General features: G+C 39.2%; 1 protein-coding gene across 1 annotated transcript in view; it reads right to left on the bottom strand.

The window, feature by feature from the left end:
• The window catches only part of LOC129178161 (protein kinase C-binding protein NELL1-like), a 288,999-nt gene extending 281,903 nt beyond the window's left edge, over window positions 1-7,096 (bottom strand). Inside the window, exons 1-2 of the mRNA XM_054770107.1 lie at window positions 6,958-7,096; window positions 6,428-6,556 (exon numbers count right to left, since the gene is read on the bottom strand). Of these exons, the coding sequence (XP_054626082.1) occupies window positions 6,428-6,556; window positions 6,958-7,006 (178 nt within the window). The 5' untranslated portion in view covers window positions 7,007-7,096. The remainder of the gene's footprint in view (window positions 1-6,427; window positions 6,557-6,957) is intronic.
• Window positions 7,097-24,865: the final 17,769 nt, after the last annotated feature.

Raw genomic sequence — 24,865 nt, 5'->3', positions numbered from 1 at the left:
TGGACAAACTGATTAATCATGATTAAATACTTTAATCGACTGACAGCCCTAGTTAAAACTTAAATGTTCAACATTTTACAGGTATAAAAATATATATATAAAATATACAATGTAAAATATTGATCCCATCAAAGAAAAACATGTTCATTCAGCAAGTCTTTTTTTGGTTTGTGCCAAACAATATACACATCTGACATGTTATTCTGCTGACTTTATATTTGCCAGTGCCGTACAGCAAGCTTGGGGATATGATGTGCTCTTTTACACATTTGAAAATACTATAAGAATGCCACTTTCATTATGAGACAATATTACGTAGACAAGATTAACGTCTACATCAACAAACATTAACCGTAGAATCGAATCGTATCGATCGTTTTTTTAATCGTATCGTAACCAGTGTATCGAGATTCGAATCAAACTGTCCATCACAAGGAGATTTACATCCCTAATTGTCTCTATACCCAGCATAATGTATTGTGTGACCTGTCTTTTTGCAGTTTGGCTAGTGAATGAAAGTGAATGATTTTAAAATATTTTTTGTAGTTATTTCCCATATTTCTACACAATAATTCAGGTATGGTAACGCCAGTGAACAGTCGAAAGTGTGGTGTGATTTTTCGTCCAAAACGTGTTTTGCTTTATTCAGTATTAAGTGCTTCTGGCCACTTTATATTGTATGTTATTAAAGTTAGATTTCCAGCTCATTTTATTATCTATTATTAGCTGTAGACATTTGTTGTTCAAATTAATAAATAAATTACAGGTTGAGCATGACCATGGCGCCTGAGGTGAATCATATGGATTTTTTTCTGGGTGTGCAAAAATAAGATCACACGGTTACCAAATTAAGCAATGCGCAGTGCCCGACGATCACTACACATATTGCCTTTAATACAAAGGCAAGCTTGTAATAGAGACATGTCCTGTCGCTTTAAAAGCTATCCCCCTCTTGTACGATGAATAATTCAGATAGAATAATTCCATAGAGGCTCCTGTGAGGTGGGACCAGTGTCTCGCCTCCTCCTCCAGTTGTAGGCAGCCAGGAAGCTCATACATAAAAGATGAAAGGTTTGATAGCCTTCATTGGTTTCGGTGGCACTGTAAGACTTTATTGTCGTAGTATTGCTTAGCTACATACACCCTGTGAATTGCCTACAGCCTGCCGGTCCTGCCTGCATGGGGCTTGCTCAGTGATATCTTTGCCATATCCATTCCGACTCGGTTCTTCACGTTGAGACCATAAATAGAAACCACACTGACAGAACAAAGGTGAACTTCAAACATCTCTCTTCCAAACAAACCCTTAAAGAAACTGAAATTGTACACTAAGCGTATGTGTTGATTTTTGTGATATTTGTGTTTATTTCCAAAATGTGTCATCTCTTATTACACCTTCTACCACCTCCTGTCTATTTTTACTGCAGCATCTGCAATGTGAGCTAAATTGGCCTCTTTAATTTGCCATTTTCCATTCCGTTGTAGGCAGCTTAGTTCCCTCTCCCCCGTGAGAGAGCACATGGATCTGTTTAAGAGGAGCCAAACCTTCCTCCAATCGCCTGACACAAAAATGATAACATTCCCCTTAAGCACATCAAAGAACAGAATATTTTCTTTTTCTTAAACACGTTCCCTGTACCGAGTTGATAGGCCCCTATGAAAGGACACTTGTTGTGGCATCGCATTTTAATCAGCCTGTCCAGATGACCGTCTGTTGTCTTTGATTAGGCATGCATATAAGTGCAATATTAAGAAGACAGGGGACAATCCTTTGGTAAATACCACAGTACTTATCAATAAACATCTGTAAAGAAACAGACATACTGTAACTGTTTATCAATTCATTCATGTTGTTGTCGGTGGACTGAACCTTGGCTTGCCAAACTATGAAATGTTATTTTGCAATCAGTCAATTGTTTGTGTTACACCCACTGTGGGAACAAAATGTATTTGCCTCTGAAATTTCTGTACGTTAACTTTTACCCCCTAGCACTAGTACTGATATGACATGATAGATTTGTAGCACACGGCAGAAGGTTGTAGGACAAGTATAAAACGTCCAATGCCATCTTTCAACACACTAGGCAGTTCATTTCTAAACATAGTGGAATATAATACAGTATTCTTTAGGGGTGTCACGATGCACCTATTTCACAAGACTTTAATGTTAAATTTAGATTTTAAACTTACTTTTAAGAAAATTACAATGACAAACCAAAGGACCGGACAAAGTGAGTCATAAAACAACGCAGGTACATTTTAAAATGTCTTATAACTTTGTATGCATGACCTAAGCATGAACTAATGGAATGAATTAGTAACCGCTGTTAACTATTTTGACAGTTTAAAGGTAATCACACATCATTTGAAAATATTGATTAACACAAATTTGGCTTATTTTGTATCAAGATAGGCTACCGGTATTTATAACATAAACCAAGACATTCCTTGTAAAAATGTATGCTCAGAAGCAGCCATGGGCACCCCCATGTAATCAGAATGGAACAGTCTTCATCACATGACATTTTCACATGATTCGGCATGATTGATAGTGGAATCAGACTACTCCAAATCGAATCGTTCAATAGTCGATGATTCTAATTCACCCCTAATAACAAAACATGTGCAAATGAAGTCCACATAGTTTTTTCTAGAAAAAAAATTGAATACATTTTGTACTCAAGAGCAGAAATGCAAAATGCAGTCATCCAGATAAGATTACAGAAAGAACACAGGGGATAGTAGCAATGTAATGTGGTTGCAATTCTTAAGTTTTTCCTCTTCACAATGATGGCAGTCCTGTTAATGAAAAGTACACACTGCAATGCATATGCAAATATATATAGCAGTGCTTAGTTTCTGGATAGCAGAGCTTTTTTTTGTTTTTGTTCATCAAAAGGTTGGATCACACATTGAGACACAGTCCTCTCTCGTTTATTGCGGTTAATTGGTTCCAGACCCGACCGCGATAAGTGAATTTTCGCAACGTAGCATTCAGTATTAATACACGGAATATTTTTTGTAGTTATACCATTGAAAACTTGTCTATGACTTTATAAATACGTTTTTTACCATTATTAGAGCCCTGTAGACATGAAATAGCACCCCTATCATCACCTTTACACTCTTATTATGCATTGCTTACACCACATTGCTAATGCGCAGGCTACAGGATGACTGCAGACACACAAGAGACGGCCACTGTTTTAAGCATAGCATGTTAGTGAGCTAACTAGTTAGCCTCCAATTTATTTATTCTAAACTTAAGAAACGGAGTGGGGAAGAAGGACAAAGTAGGATGCTACAAATCTACCACTTCCTCACAGAAAAGGAGGATGACTTTTTTTCACTGTGTCATGTCGAACATGCCATGGCTGACTACAGGCAGTGTGAAGGTAATTTAATATCATGTCATGTCTCATCAACTACATATGACTTGTCTTTCAATATTTATTTACTAATAATAGGCCATAGTCAACCACGAAACAGAGATCATTCTTTTTTTTTTTAACACGATGGAGTGAGGGAGACGACTGTAAAGACCTTTTAGTAGCAACCTTTCCTTAACCAACTTTCATTAAGTGCACTGGTGCAATATCCTTGGGAGTAGAGATGGATAACGAGATGAGATAAAGTCATGCTGGGATGATGATTTCTGCAAAGCATCTGCTGATGGTGACTCACTGGATACATGTGTGCAGTTGAGAGGCCAACACAACTCTCAACCAAAGACTGCACTCTCTCTAACGCAGTACTTGGACACTAATTGAAACACCATGCCAACTGCATTACAATATGCTCTTGCACAATGTATGCGTTTAAACAGATGAAATATGATATTGCGTTCAGAACACAACATGATTACATCCAGCATACATAAATCATCCTGAATAATCACTTACACAGTCAGCCACATCAGCTCTCGCACAGCTCCTAATAGACTGTTTATCATGGACCTTTTGTACCAGAAACCTATTAGAACGTCTGACTCTCCATTTTTACATTTTGAAACGTCGGGTTGCTGCTGAAACTACCTGCAGTTTTTAACAGGCACATAAAAACACTAAAATACTGGCTGAAGAGGACAAGTCAGCATGCAATCCTACCTTAACATAGCTGTGCACTGGGCATATTAAACCGAATTGAGATGCACTCTACTGCCACCTGCAGGAATTAAGTGGAACAACACCCTCTTGACAACATTGTGATCATTTCACTTGTGGCTCTCAGTAGGTGCATACAGTGTGGGCTCTCAACATCGTCTAGATTTTCTACTGGAAGGGATCATTACATCAAAAACCGTGCAGTGTATGCCCATCTTTAGACTTCCCTGTAGTTTCCCAAACCATATTTATCACTCGATGGTGCAGCTCAACACTGTGAGGCTGGAAACCATAAGGAGAGCAGCTTGGCAACGGTGGGAGTGTGCAAGTGTGTAGATGTCACAAGCAATAAAAAAGGGGGGGCGCGTGAAGGGAGGGGTGAATCCTGTGTCCTCCATCCTTCAAACTTGGACAGCTCTGCCTCATATTTGGCTAATTAGGTGTCCTGCATCCTGCATTCATCCATTCCAAGCCACTGGCATACACACAAACACTCTCACACTCCAAAGTGCTCAACATCCAAGGCTGCAGAATTGATTCACGCAACTGGTGTTTGTGCCAGCATCCTTAAAATGTTATATTTTCGAAAAACCTCAGTTCTTTCTGCTTTCTCTCTTTTACTGGGTCAGGCTTTTGAAGCAGCATTTTTAACAGTCATTCTCCCATGAGAGCCAAATCAAACTCATGTACTGTATTCCCTTGAAACATGAAACCATTTGAAATGTCAACACTAGACTAAATAAATATTCTCAAATGCGACAGCTTACGTTTCATTGCTGTAGATACAAAATACATGGAAACACAAAAAAACGCTCTTATTTATTTTTAGAAATCCAGCTCTTAAACACTCCCACATGCACACGACACTACACTACACTACTCTTACTTCTCTTACCTTTTGGTGTTCATACTACGTCTACTCTCTAACAATAGGCTTATGGCTGAGGGTGGCATGGGAGTACAGGGGGAGCGCTGAAGAGCATTATCAGACCTTTTCAAAAGTGCACAGAAGCTAGGGTGCTTAAAGCAAAGGTTCCTTTTGACACCCTTCTGATCTCATACTTGTGAGGCACTTAAGTTCCAATAAGAGGATGAAGTCACACAACAGCAGCACATTATTTTAGCCAGATTATATCCTGGTTTGCTTTGTATTTGTAGCATATTGTGTGGAGGCTTTTTGATTTATGTGTGTGTGCAAAAGCTAGTTTCCAAAATACACAAGTCTAATTAAAGAATTAATAAGTGGCCAGTGCAGTTTCCTGTCACTTAATCTACAGTTTGGATGCTGTAACTTTGCTTATACAACATTAATGGCATTTTTAACAACTGTGGAAATACAGAATAGGCCTACATAATAAATGTATTCATGAGAAGTGTATTTTTGAGTGTTTCCTTGCACCAGAAGCACCATGATGCTATTTACTTGGACACACTGTGATACATGAGTGTAATTTTGGAGAAGATGCAGCCATGAGGGTTTCACTATCCCCACTCACGCTTAAAGGGAAACTGTACTTTTTCTAAAATGTTGCCCGTCATCCACAAGCCTTACGTAAAACATGAACTCACATCTTACTCTTTTCGGTGCGTTCTAAAGATATGAAAACAGCTACAAAGAGACAGCTAAGAATGCGCATAATGGGTTGCAACTATTCTGCCTATAAAGCCTTCTGAAAAAAACTCCACAAACAGCCAAAAATCCATTTAAATAATGTTACCTGCGTATTAACCGAGCTACAGCCACATTGTTATTATGACTATGATTAACATTGTTACGAAAGAACCACTTTACTGGCTTAACCACAAACTCGCTCACGTCAGGCTACTACCGAAAGGTAACGCTACATATTGGAGCTGCTGCTACTGCTGCTATGTTTTTCTTTTTGAGTTTGGATAAGTTAACGCTAGATGTAGCGTTCATTTATATGTTGCTATGTGAAATCAAGGAAGGAAGTTCCGGGAATGCTTAAAACGGCCAATGTATAGCACAATACTGCAAGTATAACATGTTATCATGAATGTCACTGCTGCTACATGGTTACAGCTTGGATATAAAATGAGAAAATGTTATTGGAGGTGTTTTAATAGCGGGCTTTGTAGGCGGAAGAGGTGTGTCCCATTACGTGCATTGATGAGCTGCCTCTTTTTATCTGTTTTTACATCTTTAGAACACACAGAAAAGAGAAAGACGTGTGTTCATGTCTCACATAAGGATTGTGGATGATGGGCAAAATTCCAAGAAAAATGCAGTTTTTCTTAAATGTGAGCTTTTTACACAGTACAGTAAAAAAAAGAAACATTTCCCAACTTTGATGTTATCTTACCTCGAAAAAAGAAGGCCTTGCTGCTATTGTGAAGTCCTGCCACTTGGGTAATTCCATAAGTGGCATTTGCCAAATCAAGTTCGTTGATGATATCTATCTGGTAGTCTTGATCTGACCCAAAAGCCAAAGCTGGCGAAGGGAGAGGAAGACATGATTCAACACACAGGAAACATTTGTGAATTGTCTTAAGTCATATTATTACTGCATGCACTTAGCCTGAATGAGTAGTTGTGTTTGAAGTCGTTTTTTTACACGTTTTTTGTTGATTAGATTCTTGCAGAAATGCATGGTGTGCTATGTGTCTGCAACCTGCACCTGTGTTCCCTGCATCTGTGTTAGGTGCACTGTGCGCAGACAGCCAAGAGTTGTCCTTTTCTAATCCACTGCATTATCTTATTCTGCAAACGGCATGCCATGTAAACGAACATTACTCCATGTTTCCTTGATCAGTTCGGCGCAAGATGCAAACTGATGCGCACATTAATTACGCGGCGCTCACAAATCATTTATTTGTGATTTCTTCGTCTTACCTGGTTTGGAAAAAAGGAAAAGGTATAACAAAGCCACGGAAATATCCATTTGTGTTGGAATTGCGTTGTACACAGTCCTGAGTCGTGCGCTCCGTTGTGTATCTCCACCAGCACTTTGGTGCGTGTGCGCAGCTTTCACTCTGTCTGGATGTGCAAGAAATGAGGAACGGTCCACGACACCGGCGCAGGGGATGCTACAATGCGTGAAAGCAGCCATATGGTGTGTTAGAATGTCGCCCAACATCCGTACCTTAATGTAATGATATGTGATGGTAGGGTATATTTCTTAAATCCGTCTAAGTGAACAGAAGCGGGAAACAAGGGGTGGGTGCAGTGATCATTCTATGACGACCCCCTCTTTCAAAGTTCCAATTTTTTAGGTTAACAAAAGAAGCTTTCGAGTAAACCGTTCAATTGCCGACATCAGGTGTCCAGTATAGAACAGATCATAATATAAAATAACAAGTAACATTATTTTTTGTTAAAACTATTGTATGAAGACACAGTGCACAATGTAGAATGTGTTCATGTGGACAAAGGAATTTGTGATTAGACATTTATTTCTGTATTAAGTATGCCAAAAAACAAAAATACCCACATAAAAATGCATTCTTGTGCTGTCACGTGCATGCCAAAGCAAACAACTATTAGGCCATTTTAGCATGGAATTCATTTGGTGTGTTTTAGAGTGGCTTGAGCCCCCCTAAAGTTGAAAGCCCCCCAATAATACATTTCATTTTTGTGTAAGAAATTACCTGCACTTTACATAAACCACCGAAAATATGCACAGAATGCGTCACACCAATGCAAGATGTCAATATTTTAGACCCTCCAGGATTTTGTGATGTTGTTTAACCAATTAGATTAGTCCCTGCACCACCCACACACCCACGTCCTCACTTCCCCGTTTACATAGACAGAGCTCATTGTCAACCAACAAAGATCACGTGCATTGCGTTGGAACATGTTGCAAAATTTATGATCGACAAGCATTTTTCAACCATAAAACAAGAAGAATGTCTGCAACTTGTGGACAAAAACACTTTTGCCACAACTTTGAAATTAGACAGTTTAGGCTGGAACAATCACAAATAAGCCAGCAACATACTGGAGGATATTTGATTAAAATAATTAAGAAGGTGGCCTGTAAGACCGAGGTATTGTGTGTGGGTTATCGATAAAACAGTAAATAGAACTCAAGACAACATACCTCTTGTCTAGTTCCACAGCATAAATCATGCACACAGTGACTTCCTGTTCAGTACAAAGGAAGGTCAAAATAAAAGCATACTCTATCAGTATTGACCTAAATTCTAGCACACCAAGCGGAAGCTGCTTGTCATTTCTTCACTGTTAAGCAAAGCTGCTGAAGTCAGCAGTGTTTTTACTGAAGACTTCATTAGCATCATGGATTTAACAAAAGCATTTGATACAATTTATCACAATATCTTAATTAACAAACTAGAAAGGTACGGAATCAGATGGTTAGTCTTGAATTGGTTAAAAAGCTTCTTACCAAACAGGAAGCAATATGTGAAGCTAGGAGAATATACATGCAAGCTTAAATATAAAATGCAGCGGTCAATACTGACAGGCGGTCGATAATGGGACCAAAACCTATACATAAATGACATCTGTAAAGTCACAAAAGACCTAAATCTAGTATTACTTGTAGATGGCAACCGCCTGAAGACAGCAGGCTAAAGTTAAAAAATCACAGATGAAATGACTACACTAAAAGGATGGTTTGATAAAAAACGGTTATCCCTGAACCTAAGTAACGCTATTTGGTAATAGCAGAAAGGATACCTACATGAAAAAAATACAAATAGATGGCGTGGACATTAACAAAAGGAATGAAAATAAATTTCTAGGCGTTATAAATTAATTCCCACATTCAAAATATACGGCAATAAAGTGGTAAGAAACACTTCTATACTCAATAAAGCAAAATTTGTTCTGGACCAAAGCTCACTCCATACTCTCTATTGTTCTCTAGTCTTACCATATCTAACCTATTGTGCGGGGACATGGGGTAACAACTATAAAAGCAGACTTCACTCACTAACTGTACTACAAAAAAGATCAATTTAGAATCATTCTTGAGGCCGCTTATAGAGAACATACAAATCCCCTGTTCTTAAAATCACAAGCGAGACATGACCTTAGGAAAAAAATGTGACTTAAAACACATACGCTTGCACAACGCTAAAAACCTTCACCATGTCAGTATGCGGAATCAAATTATGGAACGGATTGAGAGAAGAACTCAAACAATGCACTGAAATGACCCATTTCAAAAAACAGTACAAGCAGTTGATGTTTACAAAATATAAGGAAGAAGAATCCTGAACCACAGAGAAATGCTATGCTATGCCATATGACACCTGCACTTTATGCAGTTTACAGCAATTTGTCCATACAAACCTCAACTTCAGTGCTACACATTGTTCTATTGCTTTATCATTTAGTGTTATTAAGAACTGGCAAAGGGAACACGCCGAATGGGAAATGAACAAAGGTATCAGGAATTGATGTGAAATGTATTAGCAATTGTGAAACGTATTAGCAAATTGATGTGAAACAAAGAGGGGGTAGGAGTGAATAAGCAGGGCTTCTTCCTACTCCCTTTGGATATTTGGAATTGTAATATCTGATGTATACTGATGTTAAAGAAAGTGAGAAAATAATGTTCAAATAAATCATCATCATTCAGGGATCAAATAACTACAAACATCTACACTACATCATCTGAAGCAGTTCACAATAAATATTATCTAATAACATGGCAAAATATAAAATATTTCAAGTAAAATACACCTACTCACCAGAAATGTCATTTCTGTGCTGATGTCACTGTGTGCCTGCTAGCAGGCCCTGAGAAGCAAATAATTTGTCTCATTGTCTAAAAAAAAAAAAAAAAAAAAAAGCCCCATTGCTGATGGTGATTATGTGACATGGACAAGTACTTCTGATTCTGAAGGCCCTGGGCAGATTACATTGATATGGCAACACATAGAAGCTGAAATCTGATTGGACAATAAAATCTAACATACACATACACTACTAGAATCAGTGCAGCCAAGAAACACACTACTAAATGAAGATAATAGACTATTGGGAATAAATGAATACAGTTTCATGGAACAAACACTAGAATTGAAGATGTAAATGTAGGTCAGTGCTTCTGGTAGTGGTTAGGCCAGCAGATAAGGCCTTGCTGGCCCTGACAGGGCCCTGAGGAGTGGTCGCCTGGCTTAATTCAACACGGAAAATGATTTATTCGGCACTTCCAGAGCAGCATGTATGAGCGCTGTTGCTGTCTTACAGGATCCTAGGAGCATTGCAAATTATACTGTTGGGATGCCTGTTATCTGCAAGTGATCAACATGGTTTTTTGAGTCACACAAGGTTTGCAAACTTGAGGTGTCTAAACAAGGCATCGGGATGACACCAAGCCCCCACAGGACACTTGTAGGCTGTGACGCATTTGAGAACAATTGGGGAGGCCAGAGTTGATCGCAGCACCTCTGGTGAGTACAATGTACTTTTTTATGTTTTTGTCATGTTATGAAATTAATATTGATTGTGATCTGCTCCACATGTCTTTGTGTAGTGGTGTGGAGTTTGGAGGCACTATATTGGAATATAAAGTGTTAACTATGTTTATTGCTTTAGTAATAATGGTACTCATCCTAAATACGGCAAATATATACACAAATATAATTGCGACTCGATAGTGACGGTATTATGAGGTGGTTAAGTCCCCCACTGAAGGCCCATGTCCAAAATGCACCGCCCGCCACCGTCTAATTCGCCTCTTCCTCCGTCAGCCATTTTGGGTATCGGACTTGCTTCTTTGCGCTGATCAACCAATTAGGACTGGGGGCCTGCCTCTTTGTTATGATCAACCAATCAGGACTGGAGGCTTGCAAGCTGGTCCAAGAGTGGCAAACCAGAAGTCCAATTGGTTAAAAAAAAACAGCCCCATTGCGAATAGTGTGTATGTGAACATGGCAGCACAGGGCAGCACTGCCTGATTCTGCAGGCCCTGGCAGATTACTTTGATATGACAACACATAGAAGCTGAAATCTGATTGAACAATAACATGTAACATCCAGGGGCACTACTGAAAGTAGTGCAGCCAAGAGACACACTACTAAATGACGATAATAGACTGGGAATAAATTAATACAACTTAATGGAGCAAATACTAGAATTAAAGTTGTAAATGTTGGTCAGTTTTTCTGATTGTTTATTGGTCAGCAGAGAAGGCTTTGCTGGCTCTGACTGTATGAATAAGGCCAGGGTCAACAAGTTTTACTGGCCAAGTTCAAGACAGTACCTTGGCAGGTCCAGGGATGACCAGGTTGTGTGCCCTCATGAAACCACCAAAACCTGTAAGCAAGAGATCTGTGTAGTACATTTTAGACAAGAGGAGCAAGTAATTACTATGGAGCGTTATCAGGAGTTCAAAAAGATTATCACTGCCAAAAACAACACCGTCACCGCCGATAGAGCAAGAGAGACAGAAAATGCTGAGCGTTTAAATGCCTAACACTGATTATTATACTATACCCTTAGTGTTTTCATTTCTGAAAGCTCAACATTTGCATATTAACGTGTAACCATTTAAATAATAAATAAACTGGAGCAACTATTGTCTTTTTCATCTTTGAAATTTGTCTCTATTGTTTTCTTATTTTACTGCTATATATTTATATACACTGCTCAAAAAAATTAGAGGAACACTTAGAAAACACATCAGATTTAAACTGGGGGAAAAATGATCTTGAATATCTTTCCTGATAATAAGTGGGTGATGTATTAGTAACAAAATGATGCCACATCATTTGATAGAAATGAAAATGATCACCCTATAGAGGGGGGAAATCAAAGACACCCCAAAAATGAAAGTGAAAAAATGATGCAGCAGACTGGTCCATTTTGCTAAAATGTCATTGTAGCAACTCAAAATGATTCTCAGTAGTTTGTGTGGCCCCCACGTGCTTGTACGCATGCCTGACAACGTCGGGGCATGCTCCTAATGAGACTACGGATGGTGTGCTGGGGGATCTCCTCCCAGATCTGGACCAGGGCATCAATGAGCTCCTGGACAGTCTGAGGAGCAACCTGGAGGCGCCGGATGGACCTAAACATAATGTCCCAGAGGTGTTGTATAAGATCGCGGGTTCAATCCCCAGCTCCCCACGGTGTGTCAAAAAAGTACTTTAAGCTATTCAAATGAAGCACAATAAACATTTCATGCAACAAGACTCATCTTCCAGGCAGTAATCCTCTCAATTTTCACTGCGTCCACGATGCATCATCAACATTAATACACCGCAGACATCACAACTTCAAAGTGAGTAATTTTATTTGATTTTACAGGAGGTGGTCGATCAAAAATCTCTTTTTTGCACAAAAAAAAATCAGCTGCTGTCGCCGAACCACAAAACAACATCAGCAAACTCAACTTCCCTCTCAACACACAGCCACACACACTGCTGGGACTCCTTCATGTACAGTATGTTCACAGACAATTGGAAATCACAAAACTATTCAACGCTACGCTACACTACACATAAGCACCAGGTCGCTGACCCTCTGAAAGCAACAATAATACCTAAAAATGGAAAGGTGAAAATGAAATGGAAAGGAATTACCGTTCCATTAAATTCTTGTATTCAGTATTTTATCACAGTACCTTTTGCTGTTTTGTGTACAGTGTGAGTAACATAGTAGTTAATTAAGATAATTTAGGTATAGAATCCAAGTTAAACCAAATTTCGTCTAGCAACAGAACTTGTACGGAAAGCTATGAAAAATGTTGTGAAAGGATAACAATCAATTCAACCAGTATCACGAAACAGATGGAAATTGTGGCCAACTTTGGAGGTTCCACTGTACAAACAGTGTTGCCATATGGAGGAAACACAAGATAAAATAAAAGACATTCAGGCATTCTTACTGAAAAGAGCTGAAAAAATGCTGAAAAAAATGTTTTGTTTTTTTTTTATAATTTTGTTCGTGTGAGCATGGCCTGATTCTTACAGCCTCTCTTCCAGTTGCTGAATGAGCCTATCCTCCTTTCACCACCTTTTTGCCCCAGAGAATCCATTCGATTTTTAAGAATTGCCCCTCCAGTCCTCTTTCCTCTGGGGCTCCTCCACATTGAGAGCCATTAATCATACCTTTCTTCTGCCAGCCTCTAATTTGTGTACATTGTCAGGTTGTCTAGGTTACCTGCATCCACCCCAACTGGCAAGAGGCCAGCACTGTCTGCTTAGTGATTATGGTGATTACACAAAGTGATCCACCTGCTCCACCTGTGAAACTATGCGTACATCAGGTATGGTAAAGTCTGCTTAAGGAAGCAAACCATTGTTCCACCCACTCAAATTAAAGTGGAAACAATAAGCAGCATCCTCAAGCCTGTACCCACTGATCCAGAACAAAAAAAGAGTGTTGGAGGGGTCAAGATAAAATATTTTAGATTGCAGGTTGCAAAGCAATGAGGGAACAAGGGAGGAAAGGGTCATTTTTATTTGGTTTTGAAAATGCTGTCCCATTCATTTCCATTACACTTTCGATGGGTGAAAATGATGCATTTTAAGATATCTAAATTAAATTACATTTTGCATCTACAAACAAGGATTTTAATCATGAGGCTCATGTCACCAATACCGACGTTTTCCAAGAAATCATTCTTGGAAAACATTGGTAAGCTTAGGTAAGGTGGTAAGGTGAGTGCATAAGATGAAAGCAAAGTAAGGTTTTAAAGAAAAACTGCACTTTTTTTTAAAATTTTGCCCATCATCCACAACCCTTATATGAGACATGTACAAACGTCGTTCTCTGTTCTGTGCGTTTAAAGATACAAAAACAGATAAGCGACAGCTCATTAATTGCACGTAATGGGACACACCTATGCCGCCTACAAAGACCGCTATTAAAAGACCTCCAAAAACCAACAAGGTTTTATGGTTTTACATACATGCTGTGACCATGTAGTAACAGGTACATTCATGATAACAAGTAATACGTACAGTATTTTCTCATATTTTGGTCCTTTTAAGCAATACCAGAACTTCCTTCCTGGACGCATTGATTTCACATAGCAACATAGAAACGAACGCCTACACCAAGCATTAGCTTTTCCAAACTCAAAAATAAAAACACAGCAGCTCCAATATGTAGCTTTACCCTTGGCGTTGTGAGCGTGTTGTGACGCGCTGCGGGTGAGTGTGTAGTGAAGCTAGTCGCTAGCCGGTTTGGTGTGGCAAGGTGTCAATACGCCAGTATCGTAGTTCGATCGGCATTGTCACTGCACAATACGTACCCGGAACGCAATCAGTTTAACTGGGTTCTAGGCATGTGTAGAATGCGTCTACATCCGGTCGACCTATTTTTCGGCAGTCACATTTTAGGCATGTGTAATTTACGCCATCCGTCAATCTATTTTACAGCAGCAAGCAGTATACGTCCCCCCATTACTCCCCAAAACATTATCAAGATAGATTGAAACTTGAGAAGTAACAAAATAATCAATATTTTTTTTATATCATATCCATGGTGCAAGTGGACAATTTATAAGCCCTCTTTTATTTGTTCCATAAATTATTTTACGTTTCTTTTTCGCTACTGAAGAAAAATACACACTAAAGCATTTGCTAGGAAGAATGTTTGGATGGATGGTATTTCGCTGTTTAGAAAAAAACCTGAAAAAGCTGAATCCTCTAGATTAATCCATCATTGCACTCTACTTATGGTCGTTTACATTGAAATATAACTGCATTTTATGTGTTTTATTCTATTTATTTACTGTATGTATGTTACACATAACCGGATATGACGTTTACGTCTGCTCTACATGCATTACATAGGTTTTACAAAGCTCAGTCTTGGTGTCACAAGACGATAGAAACATCGCCATGCTAATGAAGTATTTAACAAGAGTCACTTATAAAATAACCTCCCAACATATATTAAGTATGGTTATTGACTATTTTTGTTCATACATTTAAAAAATATTACCACACTACCACAGCACGTGACGTTGCAGAAGCGCTGTCGTAAAAATTTGCTAAAGGAGCAAGTGACGTAGTCCTTGCGCATGCGCGGAATTGATTGCGTTACGGGTACGTATTGCACAGTGCCAGGCGTAACAATGTTAATAACAACAATAATGACAATGTCGCTCTGGCTTGGTTAATATGCATGTCACATTATATGCAAAGGGGGCGTTGCTGGCGCTTTTTCGAGTTTTTTACAGAAGTCTTTATAGGCGGAATATTTGTTTTCCATTACATGCATTCTTAGCTCTGTCTTATTGGTTTTTATAGGTGTTTTAATAGCAGTCTTTGTAGGCGGTTTGTCCTATTACATGCAGTAATGAGCTGTCTCTTTTCACCTGTATTTATAGCTTTAGAATGCACAGAAAAGAGAGAGACATATGTGTTCATGTCTCACATAAAGACTGTGGATGGATGATGGGCAACATTCCCAAAAAAGTGCAGTTTTCCTTTAAATGATTGCATTTTTCTTATCTGAAAAGACTACAATGCCTTATGACAAACTCATTGTAATACTAATTGAGACATTATCATTTTGTTAAGAAAGGTTCAAAGTGCGGTGAATAAGGTATTTTTTTCATCTCTACCAGATGTTGGATAGAAATTGAGCTGTTCTCATATGGCTTTAGCTACCTATTTCACACAGACATCCCACAAAATTGGTGCCTCAAGGCGGTAATAGTGTACCGTGTTTACAATTATTAATGCCTGTACATACTCCGCAAGAACAGAGACAGGTGATCATTTGCAGCCCTGAGTTGGGAGCTCTTCTTGACACATTATCATGGGCAAAACTTTCTTTGTGTGGTGTAGGACAACTATTGTGTGATCAGTCTGAAATTTGAAGTGAGCGTGTGTAGCAGACTTGTAATGGCATCCGGATTGAAGAACACACACCAAGTCAGGATCTGCACATTTATTTCTGTGGAACAAGGGCAAGGAGGGTACACTATTAGCAGGCACACACAGCAGCATCCCCTGACTTCAGCTGCTCAAACGTCCACGTTATGTTTAGTTTTTACAACACAATAAAACTGTTCACATTTAAGCATCAACTTTCCCAAAGTGACATTTAAATAACAAAAATAAAAGCTTCACCGGACGTTCTAGCCCCCATAGACAATGTACTTCTAAGTTTTATAAAGTGCACAACAAAGTGTATCTTCTTTTTACAGTGAATGGTGCAATCCCTCCAAGTGCATATTAAACATAAAAAGATTTGGCAGTTAACATACCTGTGGAACAATGGCAAGGAGGATACACTATTAGCAGGCACACACAGCAGCATCCCCTGACTTCTGCAGCAAGTCACATAAAAGGGGAATTTTCGTCAGACTTAAGTGGAATATTAATGCCATTTTTTTCCAGCTAAAAGCCACCAAAACAGCAAATGCTTATAATATTTACATATTCAAAAACATTGAAAAGAACGATTTTTAAGCATTTTGTTACACACTGGAGCAGACAGCCTACAACACGTCTAACCAGCTGCTCAAATGTCCACGTTATGGCAGCAGACACGCGTTTCTCCCTGTGTGCGTCATTATAAAGGGTCCCCCTTGCAACAGTAACCGCGACAAAAATAATTTCCGTCAAAACATAAATGCAGGTTTTGAGAATGTTCCCCAAAAAAGCACCGTATTTTAAATCAAAGATTTCACTCAGCTACATGTGGTTAACACTGATGTGTGTTGCACTGGGCGGGTCTTCCCAGGAATTCTGCATTTGCGTTTCTTGTTTAAAGGGATAGTTCGGATTTTTTGACATGAAGTTGTGTGACATCCCGATCAGCATTGTAGTTCATTAACAGCAGCTTAGCCCCCACTTGGTCTCCTAAGTGCATTTCTGATCAGATTTCTGTGATAAAGTACGTAGTTCCGCTTCGTTGCAAACAAACTGAATTTCCGCGTTAATAAATGGAATGTTTGTAGAAAACCTGTTTATGACTTCCTAAATATGTTTTGTAACATTATTAGAGCTCTGTAGACATGAAATAACACCCATATAGTCACCTTTAAACACCTATTATTCTTTGTTTACAACACATTGCTCAACTATTATGCTGCAGGGACTCAAAAAGGCCGCTAGCTAGCGAGTTAGCGAGCTAGCAAGTTCACGAGTTTACGAGTTAGTCTTGAATTTATTTCGTCTAAACTTAAGAAGCCAAAAAGGTACCACTTCCACACCAAATGGGAAGAGAACTTCAATCTATCATTTCGGACATGCCATGGCTGACTTCAGACTTCATGCAGTTTTAAGGTAAGGTACTGTAAGGTAATGGTCTCCATGTTTTGTGTCATTACTGCTGCCTAATGACCAGAATACTACATATCACTTGTATTTTTGAATATGTTTTGACCAATAATAGACCATTATATACAGACCATAGAATAGCTATCATTTATTAAATGATTATTTTCTGAAAAAATGCAATGTGGTGAGGGAACGATAATCGGATGAAGGACAACTGTATAGGACCTGGAAAAAAATTACATATAAAGCAACCAGGAAAGGCAAGGCATTGAAGTGGAGAGTATAGGCGACAACAGCTGCGCGACCTCCGGCAGTCTGTGTTGGGAATGCGCAGAGGCGTCTCAGACTGGCCAGATCTCCTCAGCTGTGGTGCCCACTGGGGCCTCACCTCCTGGTCAAGGGTGCACCTGTTGAACACCTCCGTAAACAGACAAAAGTGAGTGCATAAGATGAAAGCAGTTTGCTGCCATTGATCAGTAGAGATGAGAACAGTGCTAAATGCTGCAGCTCTTAGCTGCACTTCAGGTAAGGAACTTTACTACAAATAAAATAATAATCACCCTGTTAAACTTTCACTGTTGCCCTTGCACCTTCATAAAAAGAAACACTGTAGACCAGTGGTGTCCAAAGTGTGGCCCAGGGGCCATTCCTTATGTGCAGCTTGCTCTTTATTGGCCAGCCACTTGTTGTAAAAAAATAAAAGTTGTTATTAATGAGGTATATTATTTGATATTGCACTAATTTATTTTGTCACCTTTAACACAAAGCTTATATACAGTAGCTTGTCATACAATATACTGACCTGCAATGGGTTGGTTTTGACATCTTTAAAGCGATAGTTCGGATTTTTTGACATGAAGTTGTATGACATTCCCATCAGCATTGTAGTCCAATAACCGCGACTTAGCCCCCACTTGGTCTTCTAAATCCAGTTCTGGTCAGATTTCCATGATGAAGAACGTAGTTCCACTTAGTTGCTGGGGACAATTAAGTAAAGAGTTTGGCTTCTCAAAACAATATCCGCTCAAAGGATTAAGACATATGCATCACAAAAATGCCTTCTCAAAAAAAATCAAACCTCACAAAACGCTTGGCGTTATATATTTGTCTCCCGCCGTATTCCTGCACACTGTCGCCTGTGCGTTCATGTGTATGTGACGAGGACACTCGCATCGACTTCCGCGACGGAGCGCCACGGCCATCTTGTTTACGTTCCACAGCGGAAGAAGATGCGAGTGTCTTCGTCATGAACGGACATGCGACAGTGCGCAGGGATACGGCGGGAGACAGATACATATATGCACACCAGATGCTTTCTGGACTACAAACTATTTGTCCAACAGTTTTGCTTTGATCAACCAATCAGAGGGTGGAAAAATGCTGCCGTTGCGGGCAGGTGCGGGGAGGCAGTTTTTGAGGGAGGGGGGCAGCAAAACTAAATGCTCTGTCCCCCAAGTTCGGTGCTTGGCCATTGAGGGTGGTGACAGGAAATTGGTGTCAGATGAGCAAAAGGGACCGTTTGGCTAGTAAAGGTGTAGAAGGTCAGTGAGATAGGGAGCAGCCAGGTTGTGTAGTACTTCGAAAGTGACTAAAAGGATTTTGAACTGTATTGGACTGGGAACCAGTGGAGGTTTTGAAGGACAGGGGTCATGTGGTGACAGCGGCGGATGTGGGTGAGTAAGCAGGCAGCGGATTTCTGAATATACTGTAGTTTTTGAGGGTTTTGCATGGAAGTTAATAAAAATTCTGTTACAGTAATCCAGTCTGGTGGTAATGAAGGTGTAGATGAGGGTTTCAGTAGCAGGAAGGGAGAGTGAAGGGCAAAGACAGGTGATACTCTTTAGATGGAAAAAAAGCGGTTCGGGTCATCTGGGTGATCCGCTGCTCAAAGGAGAGGGTGGTGTTGAGGAAAATGCCAAGATTTTGAACGTGAGAGGTGTTGACATTGTGGAGGGAGATGCTATGTTTGTGAGGGATTTTGTTACGTTCCAGAGATGGTTTGGACCCCAGATGCAGAGACGGAGAGCTTGGAGTGCAATATGAGTCTTATAATGGCACAGCGAAAAAAATCCAAGAACAAAAAGCGATGGTGTAGAGCAAAAAGTAGAACTGAGAGAGACACCATGAAAAAACTTAACCTAACAAGGACGAGCTGGAGAACAGGGAAAAGTTGGGCTGAAGCTAAGACAAAATAACACGAGTAGAAGAAGGCAGTCCAAAGGCAGAGTACAAGTCCACATGCGCGTAGCAAGTAGGAGCTTGGACAAACAACCATCGTCCTCCAGCTGTAGACAGTCAGCTAAAGTAGAGGAAGTAATTAGCCACAGGTGTGCCCAGCCTTCCCGTCTCCAGCCTGCTCCTGGGTAACTGCAAAAACACAGAGAAAAGGTGTAGGCCACGAAGGCCAGGCTCGAAACGTGACAGGATTTAGCACCAGTGATGATGAAGTCTTATTTGTCATAGTTCATTTTGAGGAAGTTGAGTTGCAGCCATGATTTTATTTCGGAGAGACTGGAGGTGATACTGGTGTGTGTGGAGGCAGTGATACATTTGGTGGATATGCAGAGCTGGATATCGTCGGCGTAACAGTGAAACTGGAGTCCGTGACGGCGGGTGGTGTTACCAAGCGAGAGCAAGTATAGAATGAAGAGGAGGGGCCCAAGCACCAATCCCTGGGGAACACCTTGGGACAGGGGGACCGTGGAGGAGGAGCAATGGTTGATGTATATGAAATGATAACAGTCGGTGAGATATGACTGAATCCAGGTGCGTGCAGTTCCAGTGATGTTGGATGGTGATGGTGTTGAAGGCTGCAGTGAGGACCAAGAAAATAATGATGGTGAGATGGAGTCCGGTGCAAGGAGAAGGTCGCTTATGATTTTGAGAAGGGCTGTTTCAGTGCTGTGGTGTGAGCAGATTCCAGACTGAAATGGTTATTGGAGGTGAGGTGGCTTTTGAACTGGGCAGCAATGACACATTCTAAGATTTTGGAGGGAAATAGGAGGTTGGAAATTGTCCGGAAGTTGTCCATTACGTCAGGGTTGAGACCAGGTTTCTACAGTGTGGGGCTGATGGCAGAAAGTTTCAGTGAAGGAGAGACGGAACCAGAGGTGAGAGATATGTTAATGATTGGTATAACTAGAACAAATATTACAATTTAAGTTGGAAATGTAGGTCAGTGCTTTTGATATTGTTTAGACCCTAACACAGAGCCTTGTGGGAAACCAGTGGTGCTAGAGGAGAAACTGAACTGTGAACTTGTGATCTTTCCAACAACAACAACAACCTACTGTGCAACGTTCCTTTGTCCAAAAGAAAAAAGCTTTGGCGTTGCTGTGTAGGCTGTTAAAGATTAGTTATTCAAATCACTACTACATTTATAGTTAAGTAATAAGCCTGCAATATCGTGAGGATTATAAATCTGGGGCACCTCTAGATGTACATCTTACTATCACTCAAGGGAAAGCATAACATTTATCTTGTCAGCCACAGTTAACGTCGTGCTGAATGTCAGTGGAGGAGGAAATGGTGGACTGTTTATTCACCCTACATTTGAGCACAATGGAAAAGCTGCAATGGAAAAAACTTTTGTAATTATTTTGTTCTGAAAAACTGTAACCACCAGGCAATTATTGGGTCAAAGGCAAGTTCTGATTTCCCGGTCATGATGACCACAAATTGTACCTGCCAGATTAGTTATCGGTTTTCTTTGACAACAAAGGGCAACATTTACCCGAAGATTGACCCATTTTCACTCTTCACTCTTAAGGCTGGAAGAAATAGGTTTGACCTACTGAAAAATGAAGAATCTCTGGACATTGGAAGTTTACTTTTTAAAGCATATTTCCTTACATAAAACATAAAACTTACTAGGGGTGTAGGGTGTGTATTTATTCATAATCAGATTTTCCAGTACGGAACCTTCAATTCTGTATTGAAGTGTACCAATTTCCTATATAGCACACATAGATAAAGAATAGGAAATGTAACTGCCTTGCCTTGTGCCAGGCCTCCAAATACAATTTGCTAGCCTGGAGAACCTGTTTTGTCGTTGAAGTCTCCTGTTACCTCAACTACACTTTCCCAGTGAAATGCATAAATGGACAAAGACGAGTGGATAAAACGAAGACAGTGAGCTGGAACTTAATGCTGCACTTCAGTCAATAAGGAACTTTAACTCATTCAATACCAAAGACGTACATATACGTTTTTATAAACTCGAACACCCCATCCCAAAGACGTATTTATATCTTTTTGCACGAGATGCAAAAAGAGGTAATGACGCAACTGCACACTAATGGATGTCACAAATGGTGGCAGAAGTGCAGTTGATAAGAGCTTGGTATAGATCATTTGCATGTAAAAACACACTCGACAGCAAGGAGGAAGTGGAAGAGCATGGGGAAGTGTCGCGTGCAGAAGATTACGCATTGTAGGGAAATTCCCATGCATTCGCATGCACACACACACATGCGGTGTTATAGCTGTAAATCAATTATTTTGATGTCAAACAACCCTTTTTTGTGTTGTTTATGTTGTGGTATAGTTGTTTAGATATTTGAGCTGTCAGCAAAAAAATTGTGTGTAAGTGAAAGTTAAGCTTGAAATGAATCTTTTCACAAGAAGCTGGTTTTCTCCCTGTTTTAGTTGGGAACTGATAATTTCCTGAAACTTAACTATGTTCTACTGTTGATTACTAAAGAACAGAAAAAGGTAGAAACAAACTTGTTTTCTGATGAAAGACGGGAGTCTGATCTTTCTTTTGGTAGGTTTCATCTTTATGTAGTTATAGTACGCAATATTCTGTGTGCCTTGAAAAATCTGTCAAAATAGTCTAAAATACTGAAAGAGTTGTCTTTTGAAAAATAGCTGGGATTGAAGGAGTTAATTTACCAAAAAATAAATAAATACATTCACACTGTTCAAACTGTTACTGTTACACTTGTTTGAATTGTTGCACTTCCCTGTAAAGAAATTGTAAACCAGGGGAGTCCGAAGTGCGGCCCAACAGCCACTTTGGGCACGCAGCTTGTTTTTTATTGGCCCTCTACATAGTCTGAAAATAAAATTAATTAATTATTAAGTGAAGTGAGTGAGTGAGTGAAGTGCCTACAGTAAATACCATAGTAGAGACTTCATTTAAAAGGAACCACTACCAGGAACCACTTAGAGGCGAAGTGAAGTGAGTCAGTTTTCTGTTATTAATGCTATTCACACATGGTAGATGGGAAATTGAATTTCATTTGAATTTTCTTGAGACCATTTTGCAAATGTCGCATCATTTGATTGTAGTGTTGAAGGCATGTGGTTGCATGAAGCCATTGTTTTTTTTTTCTTTAAAATTTTATTATTCTCATTAACAATCCAACTACATAAACCGTCTCGTTGCACAAAATCAAGATCAGGATTTTTTTCAATGGCAAACGAGATGTTAAAAAACAATTAAAATAACTGTCCAGCGAGAGTAATTGTTTTAATAGGAAATATGCTTTGCTTGTTTTGAAAACTGGGGAAATTCAGCTCAGGTTTATTTATGACACTTTATAATGCATCTATTATCTGTATTGTAAGGTCAATAATGCATAATTGATGTCAGTAGAAAAATCCCCAAATTTAACCAGCAAATTCAAGTGTCTGTGCCTGTGTCAACTGACAAAGCCATAGTGATTCCTTTTGGGTATAATTTGTGTTTGTTATATAGTATAACTTGCAAAACAAGAATGGCCCAAAACCTCTGTTAAAGTCAAAGATTAATGACTCGTTCATGTAGACGAGACGGGCCCAAGGGCTGAAACTTAATGACCTCAGTTGGCATCGTGAAGCCAGACCACTCTTTTGTTTCAGGCACCTATACAGAGATAAGTGGCCTTTTTGCCTTCTCCTTACCATTAAAAGTTCCTTTGTAATTATTTGAAGTTTTGGATTTAAAAGAAAAACAACCTAAAAAAGCAGTAAACAATGATTACTACTTCATAGTAAGCTATTATTATTTCAGCAGATATGCTTCAAACCTTATCTACGAAATATGCAGGGTGGGTGAACTTGCTCTAATTGCTTTTCTGCACTGGGTTGTCTTTGCTGACCTGTGTATTGCACAGTCTCAACGCAGCAGTCACAGTTTGACGGCTGATTTGTGATGACAAACGGATGCACGTTGCTGGCAGGCCCTGAGCAGCTTGTTCATTTATACTTGACAGACCACATCAATTTCTACTCTGTACTCTCAATTGTAAAACTAAAAAAAAACATTACTTGTCTGACAGTAATTAGGGGAATATGTTTGGCAATTTCAAAGAGCATCTTGTGCATCAGAAAATTGGTGAAACAAGAATAAATACATAATCACCTTAATGGATTCATCACGGGTTAATCACTTTCTTTCAAGCCGGAGAGCATTATTTGTATACCAATAAAATGCAGAATATGCCAACAAAATCACAACTTTTTCTCCCAAAATGCTGTCTTTATTATTTTTTATTAGGAAATTATTTTTAAAATGATGCATGACAATGAAATTGCAATCTACTGGCAGGTAATACTCCAATAAACAAAACTCTTAAAAAAATAACAAAAGTATTAAAATAAAAATGTTGATTTGTGCAATATAGAATAACATATCTCATTAGTAACAACTTTTATATTTAGAATAAAATCGATTCTCAAATCAAAATAGCTATATTTTTTCATTTCAGTCATTTGAGGTAATGTATATCATTAACAAAAACACAGTGGAACGTAACAAAATGATTGAGATCTTGTCAAAATGATACGCGGTTGGTGGTAACTACTTTTTCTTCCGCCTGGGTAAGTGTGTAATGCATAAGCGCAGCGGCACACTTACCCAGCTCCGTCAGTCAGTCAGAACGTATTGAAACGATTGCTGATTGTAAACACAGCCATTTGTGAATTGTGAATTACTTTTCATTCTTATAGTAGTTCAGATCCATCCACATGAAAGAACAGAAGTCTTTCACTGGTGGCCTCTGTTTTTTTGTACAGACTACAGCAATAAACAGATTGGTGCATTGTTTTGTGCCATCAGTCATTTGACACTAGTCTCATCGTTGGATGAATGAGCAGAAATGCGGTGTGATCTTTGTTCATATGACCCACATACATTTCCATAGCTCTCCCATTTTTCAATGTTTCCTACAAAAGTTTGATGCACCCACAAGAGCTCTTTGTTTCACACAACATAAAATAGATAAACCAGATAGACAAAAAAACAACTTGAAAAAGATGAATACTTTTGTCTGACAAAAACAATGCTTCAAAGGTTTGGTATTATATGTGACAGCCCTTTAATGTCTGGGAATAATGAGATCTATCACATCGTCGATGTAGATACCTATATTCAGCATTAACAGACTCACATTTCAGATTATTGTCCTGTGTAAGCATCAACACTGATACTGGAGTGTTTTAACTTGTAAAGGAGCTCAAGTTTTTCTTTACTTTGTAAAAGCTGCTGTATGACACTCAAAAGTACATTTTTGTCAACCAAAAAATATAAGGACCATCACCAGCTAGCATATTATACCAATACTGGTGTCAAGCGCAGGCTAACAAAAAAACTTAG

Source organism: Dunckerocampus dactyliophorus, chromosome 3 (genome assembly GCF_027744805.1).
Source record: "Dunckerocampus dactyliophorus isolate RoL2022-P2 chromosome 3, RoL_Ddac_1.1, whole genome shotgun sequence".
NCBI lineage: Eukaryota > Metazoa > Chordata > Actinopteri > Syngnathiformes > Syngnathidae > Dunckerocampus > Dunckerocampus dactyliophorus.
The sequence above is the reverse complement of the archived record's forward strand: the minus strand, read 5'-3'. Positions and strand labels throughout refer to the sequence as shown.